Source organism: Microtus ochrogaster, chromosome X (genome assembly GCF_000317375.1).
Source record: "Microtus ochrogaster isolate Prairie Vole_2 chromosome X, MicOch1.0, whole genome shotgun sequence".
NCBI lineage: Eukaryota > Metazoa > Chordata > Mammalia > Rodentia > Cricetidae > Microtus > Microtus ochrogaster.
In genome coordinates, this window is record NC_022026.1 from 22,529,422 (window position 1) to 22,535,678 (window position 6,257).

General features: G+C 50.1%; 1 protein-coding gene across 2 annotated transcripts in view; it reads right to left on the reverse strand.

The window, feature by feature from the left end:
• Window positions 1-350: 350 nt before the first annotated feature.
• The window catches only part of Gjb1 (gap junction protein beta 1), an 8,234-nt gene continuing 2,327 nt past the window's right edge, over window positions 351-6,257 (reverse strand). Inside the window, exons 1-2 of one of the 2 annotated variants that reach the window (XM_005358581.3) lie at window positions 2,161-2,255; window positions 351-1,855 (exon numbers count right to left, since the gene is read on the reverse strand). In XM_005358581.3, the coding sequence (XP_005358638.1) occupies window positions 988-1,839 (852 nt within the window). In that variant the 5' untranslated portion in view covers window positions 1,840-1,855; window positions 2,161-2,255 and the 3' untranslated portion in view covers window positions 351-987. Of the gene's footprint in view, window positions 1,856-2,160; window positions 2,256-6,257 lie in introns of those variants that run through there. The other variant, XM_005358580.3, reaches the window with a different exon arrangement.

Here is a 6,257-nt window from a genome sequence, read left to right on the forward strand (position 1 = left end):
CCTGCCTCTGCCTCCCGAGTGCTGGGATTAAAGGCGTGCGCCACCATCGCCCGGCTGTCATTTATTCTTAAAACAAAAGAAAGGAGGCATGTGAATTAGATACCAATAAGCTATAAACAATGAAAAAGAAAAGAAATAAGTAAACAAACAAGCCAGAATAAGAATAAGAACAAGGCGGCTCCATGGGTGGCTTTGCCAGGCTCCTACTTGCGGCTTCAAGGGAAGGCACTCTTCCTTCTGCCCTTTTCTTTTCTTGATCAGCAAAATGCCAACCAAGGTCTGCTTATCCAGGGGGAGGTCAGAAAGGAGGGTGCAGGAGAAAGAACTTCAACAAACACTCAAAGCACCTCTTCATTTACTGTAAAATCCTGTTTAATGTGTAACATTTGCCCAGAGAGAGAGAGAGGCCTTGGGAACTGGGGACTGGGGGCAGCCCTGACCAATCCCCACTCCAGTTTATCTGCCTGCTTCTCCCTCCCTAACTCCCTCACATGGTCTTCTTCTCCAGGCCCGCCCTCCGCAGACAGCAAGGCAAGCACCGTTCTTCCTCTTCCTGTGCTTGTTCCCTCCCTTCTCCACCCACGATGCAGAGCCCCTCCTCCACTCCGCTTGCCCACATCCCTCCCCACTGATGTGACTCCCGAAGTGGGGTACCTGACAACATGGGGGTTAAGATTAGTTTCATAATTGGAAACACCGACAGAGCATCTCATCTCCTCAGGGAGAGGGAAGAGGAAGGGGTCCAGGCAGAAAGAGCTACCCACACCCTCAGTAACCTTGAGCCCTGCTGCAGAGGTGGCTCTTCACTCCCCAGCAGGCTAGTTCTTAGACAGAAGGCTCTCCAAGGAAGAGAGTAGGGAGAGAAGGAAGGTTTTGATAGAGTAATCCCTAGCAGGCAGAGGCCTGCTCACCGGCATAGGAAAAGGAGGGGCAGGCCAGGGCTGGGTGAGGGAGGGATGGGATGGGAGGTTGCCTGGCACATGGGCATCAGCAGGCTGAGCATCGGTCACCCTTCTCAGCCAGCCCGGCCCCGCTACCAGGGCTGCGGCGCAGTATGTCTTTCAGAGAGCCATCCTGCTCGCTCAGCAGCTTGTTGATCTCATTCTGTTTGTATTCAGGTGAGAGGCGGTGGCCGAAGCCCGAGCCCTTGCGGGAGGGCGGATTGGAGCGGCGCTGAGCACGGCGGGCACAGGCCCGGATGATGAGGTACACCACCTCTGCCACGTTGAGGATAATGCAGATGCCGGAGGCTGCGAGCATAAAGACAGTGAAGACGGTTTTCTCGGTGGGGCGGGACACAAAGCAGTCCACTGTGTTGGGGCAGGGGTAGGCCTCACACTTGACCAGTCGCACCATGGCATAGCCGGGGTAGAGTAGATAGAAGACATACATGAAGACTGCCTCGAACAGCAGCCGGAACACCACGCTGATGATATAGGTCCACCACAGTGTCCCTGAGATGTGGACCTTGTGCCTCTTCACCTCTTCCAGGTGGAGGGGGTCCCCGAGCCCCTCGAGTCGTAGCATTTTCTTTTCCATGTGCTGTTGGTGAGCCACGTGCATTGCCACGAGGAGAGCTGGGGTGGAAACCAAGATAAGCTGCAGGGACCACAGGCGCACGTGGGAGATGGGGAAAAACTGGTCATAGCAGACGCTGTTGCAGCCAGGCTGGAGGGTGTTGCAGATGAAAGAAGATTTCTCATCACCCCACACACTTTCCGCAGCCACCACCAGCACCATGATTCGGAAGATGAAGATGACCGACAGCCATACTCGGCCGATGGCGGTAGAATGCCGATTCACGCCACTGAGCAAGGTGTACAAACCCGTCCAGTTCATCCTGCCTCATTCACACCTGTGAGACAAGAGGCAGGAAGCAAACTGTCAGAAGGTTAGGGCAGGAAGCTGGGCAAAGTAATGCTGCCTCCCCTGCCCCCATCTCTTCCAAGAGCCGGTGACGGGAAAGCGAGGAGAGTCATAGCTTGACTTGACCTCTCTGAGTCCCATCCCCTTTCTTCACATACATCCAGCATTCTTTCCTCTTGAGTCTCTCGCTTCACCAGGCCTGTCTAGTTCTGCTCTTAGCCAGCTCTTCTGGCTCCCCTCCCCCAGCTAGCTACTTTGCTCCTGACTTATGGCAAACCCAGAAAGCCCGGTTACCTCGGGGAGCGCCTATCCTTGAGGCCACCCAGACAGCTCCCCTATGGTCTCATGTCTGTGTAGGGGGAGTGGTCCCTGTGGTCGCGCCTGCGTCCCAATTCATCGCCTCCCGGTGCTGGAGAGTCATATGCTGCTTTATACCCAGTGTCTGTACAATGGGACCTTTGTGGGGCGCTGAACAACACCCTTTAGAATTCAGATCAAACGCCCTGACTTCCGCCCACCCTACACACAGAGCACTTGTGTCCCAGCGCCGGACACCCAGCCTTCACCCACCTGTTCTGTGCCCGCCCGGTCCATCGCCGCACCCGCCCCATGGCCCTACCAGAATAATGGCTCTGGGGGAGGGAGATAGAACACAGACAGGTGCATGGAAGCCGGGACCCCAGGAAGCCAGGAGTCTCTGGACTAAAACCCTCTTCCATATTTCTACCAGAAACAAGAGTCAGCAGGAGTTTTCCTAGTCTTGGGTCCCCTTCCGGGTATGAATGTGCCAGAAGGGAGGAAACATGGGGCATCGAGTTTAATCAAGCCAGGAAGTGCAGTAATCACTTCCCCAAGCGTTCTTCCTTTTGACCCATTCAACAATCCTGTTATCCACTCAAAGTCACCTGGCTAAAAAGATGAAGTACAAAGGAGTCTGAAGCAGACTAGAGTCTCACAGCAGCAGGCTCCTTGCGCTTTTGCAGATGGTGCGAGCCAAAGAAAAAGCTAGCCATTAAAGAAGAAAAGAAGGCTAATTTGATGTCACCCTGAAACACACAAAAATAAGGAAGCTGTCCTGCAAACTCTGACTATCCTTAAACTGCAGGAAAGGGACCCTTCTCCAGGGGGTAGGCAGGTGGGCTTATGGTGAGAACAAGCCGAGTGATAAAGCCATCAGGCAAGTAGCAGGTTAGACAAAAAATTATGCACGGGTCATGTAGCTTCTGTTTGCATCCTGACTCTTCACCTTGGGCTATTTACTGACTTTCCATGGGCCTGCTTGCTCATCTGGTAATGGCGCCCATGCCCAGGGTTGCCACGGGTGTCAATGAAGATACCTGCTCCAGTTTCTCAAGTGGTTATCAAGGGGTTAAGAACTGTCTCTGGAAGAGGAAACAATACTGCCTTAGGCAGCCAAATGGTCTGCTAAGCCCACATTTCTCCTTTTTCTCTCCAGTAATGTGTAACCACCTAGAGTATCTGCCATAGAACAGACAGCTCAGTTGCTGCCCTGGCCCCAGTGTCAAGTGCATATTGTAACCTCCTGCTTATGAGCCTGCCAATGATTCTAGGGAGGAAATTCTCCCCTCTCCCTTAGGCAGACAAAGAAGGCCTCTCCCCACCTCCCACCACTTCTGCCATTGAAGTTGAAAGGAGATTGTGTTAGAGGCAGGGAGCTGGATGAGAGCACCTCAGGCCTGGACCTACAGAAATACAGCAAAGACAGTGCATTTTCGGCCTTACCCAGGGCACCTCCACAACCGGGGTGGCTGGTGCAGGAAGAAGCCTTGTAATCACTTCTGGGTGCCTCTCTTGGTTATAGAGGGAAGAGGCAGTGAAATAGTTACTGGAAATGTTGGGGAGTGAGAGAAAAGAAACAGGAGATCAGGGCAGGTGGTATACACCTGTAGTCGGACTATCTGGGGTGTGAGGGTTAAGGGAGGAGGCTCACAGGTGGCACACGCCAGTATTCTGGCTATCTGGGGTGTGATTGGTTAAGGGAGGAGCCTCACAGGTGGTACACACCTGTATTCTGGCTATCTGGAGTGTGACAGTTAAGGGAGGAGGCCCACGAGCTCAGAAGCTTTAGACTAAGGCCAGGCACGAAGATGCACACCTGTAATCTCAGCACTTGGAAAGTAGAGGGTCAAGAGGTCAAGGCCAGCCTCAGTTACACTGTGATTTCAAGGCCAACCTGGATTACGTGTGGCCATGTTTTAGCACACAAACACACACAGTGAAGCTCTCGCACATATTTAAAAAAAAAAAAAAAACGAAAACAAGCAAGAGTTCTAGTCCAGTCTATGCAACTTAGGAAGGTCCAGTCACAAAAATAAAGCAAGAGGAGAGGAAGAAGGGACAGCCTCCGGGACATGAGTTACTTCTCTATACGATGTTTCTTCTTCATTTAGTTTTTTTTTTTTTTTAATAAAGGGCTTGTCAGGCATGGTGACACATATCTTTAATCCCAGCACTCGGGGAGGTAAAGACAGGCAAATTGCTTTGAGTTCAAGGCCAACCCAGTCTACATAGTGAGTTCTAGCAAGGGCTACAAAGTGAGACTTCCCTTGTCTCAAAAACCAAAAAGAGTGGGTTGTGGGAGCTTACACCTTTATTCCTAGCACTCAGGAAGCAGAGCAGAAAGGTCTCTAATGAATTTGAGGTCTGTCTTATCTACAGTGAGTAAGTGAGTTCCAGGACAGCTAGGGCTACATAGAGAGAGCCTGTCTCAATCCTCCTACCTCTAAAATAATAATAATAATAATAATAATAATAATAATAATAATAATAATAGGAAAGGAGGGATGGAGGGAGGAAAATGTTTTTGCCAATAAAATGTTTTAGGCTTCGCAGACTGGACGTAGGTACTTGGGTCAGTGGTAGAGGACTTGCTTTGTGTGCACACAGCCCTGGGAGTGAGGAGTAACCTGGGCTAGCAAGATGGTTCAGTGAGTAAGGGTGCTTGCTGCCAAACTTGATTACCTGAGTCTGATACCAGAATCTAGGTGGCGAAAGGACAGAACTGACTCCTGTAAGCTGTTGTCTGACTTACACCCAAGAGTGAGCACACATGTGCACACATAAATGTAATTAAAAAAAACCCAACTCCTGCAGGAATAAGCATTTTGCCAAGTATGTATTAATCATGTGCCAAGCCCTTGAACGTGTGCTTTCTCCAGTGAGCCTCAGAACAATCAGCAGGCCAGAGCACTTGTTGGGCAAGCCTGATGACCTGAGGAAAGAATCACCTCCTGAAAGTTGCCCTTTGATTTCCATGTGTGCCGGACACTGACGCAACCACACTGACATCCGTTCACATTATAAATGCACATGTAAATAGGCTAACAATATAAAAGAAAAAGATTAAGGAACATCTTGGGGAGGTAGGATGTTATTTTCAGCCTCTTGTCATGGAGGAGGAAACTGAGGCAGAAAGGGTCATCCCCGCCGGGCGGTGGTGGTGCACGCCTTTAATCCCAGCACTTGGGAGGCAGAGGCAGGCGGATCTCTGTGAGTTTGAGGCCAGCCTGGTCTACTAGAGCTAGTTCCAGGACAGGCTCCAAAGCTACAGAGAAACCCTGTCTTGAAAAACAAAACAAAACCAAACAAAAAAAGAAAGGGTCATTTCCTAGGACCGTGCAGTCACAGAGATGGCCTTTGAGGGAGGTAGGGCTGACATGAGAGTCCACATTTTGTCCATAGCTTTTTTTTTTAATTGTTAAGTTCTACCTTTTTTTCTCTCTCTCTCTGTAAATGCTACGGAGTCTTACAGAGTTACCACTTTTCTTTCCATGTTGGTTCAGGGCCGAGAAGATTCAAAGCTTCCTTCCCAGGGTTCCTCTGGCCTCCTGATTTGGTTCATTTTCCTTTTCCCAGGCTGTTCCCATGAACCCCAAAGCAAACATAGGTGTTTTCTCTCTATTTCCCCTCAGAGGTGCTCCATAAACCTCCTGATCAACCTCAAGTTTGCCTCTTACTTTGAGTTTTCTGGGACACAGCCAGTAGCTCCCTTTGGACCTCTGAGAACCCTTGTGTGGGCACTGGGGTTTCAATTTTTGCTTTGTCTATGTCAACACCAGTACCTCAAGGCTGCATTTTAAAAACATCAGAGGAGTGACCTGATTTTGAAATCCAAACTGTTTTCCTGACTTTAGGTTAAAGTCCAGCTATTGATATGGTTTGAGTTGCAGCAGGCATGATTTGCTCTGTGTTTAATTAGATAGGGTTTCTGAGGCCTTGTCAGGCTTTGAATTCTGGTTTGCCCAGCACTTGAGCACAGAACAAAAGCAGGAGCTCACAAAAAGTTCTGTAATGTCATCCCCATTTTTCAGACCAGAAAGTTGAGGCAAAGAGAGAGAGAGAGAGAGAGAGAGAGAGAGAGAGAGAGAGAG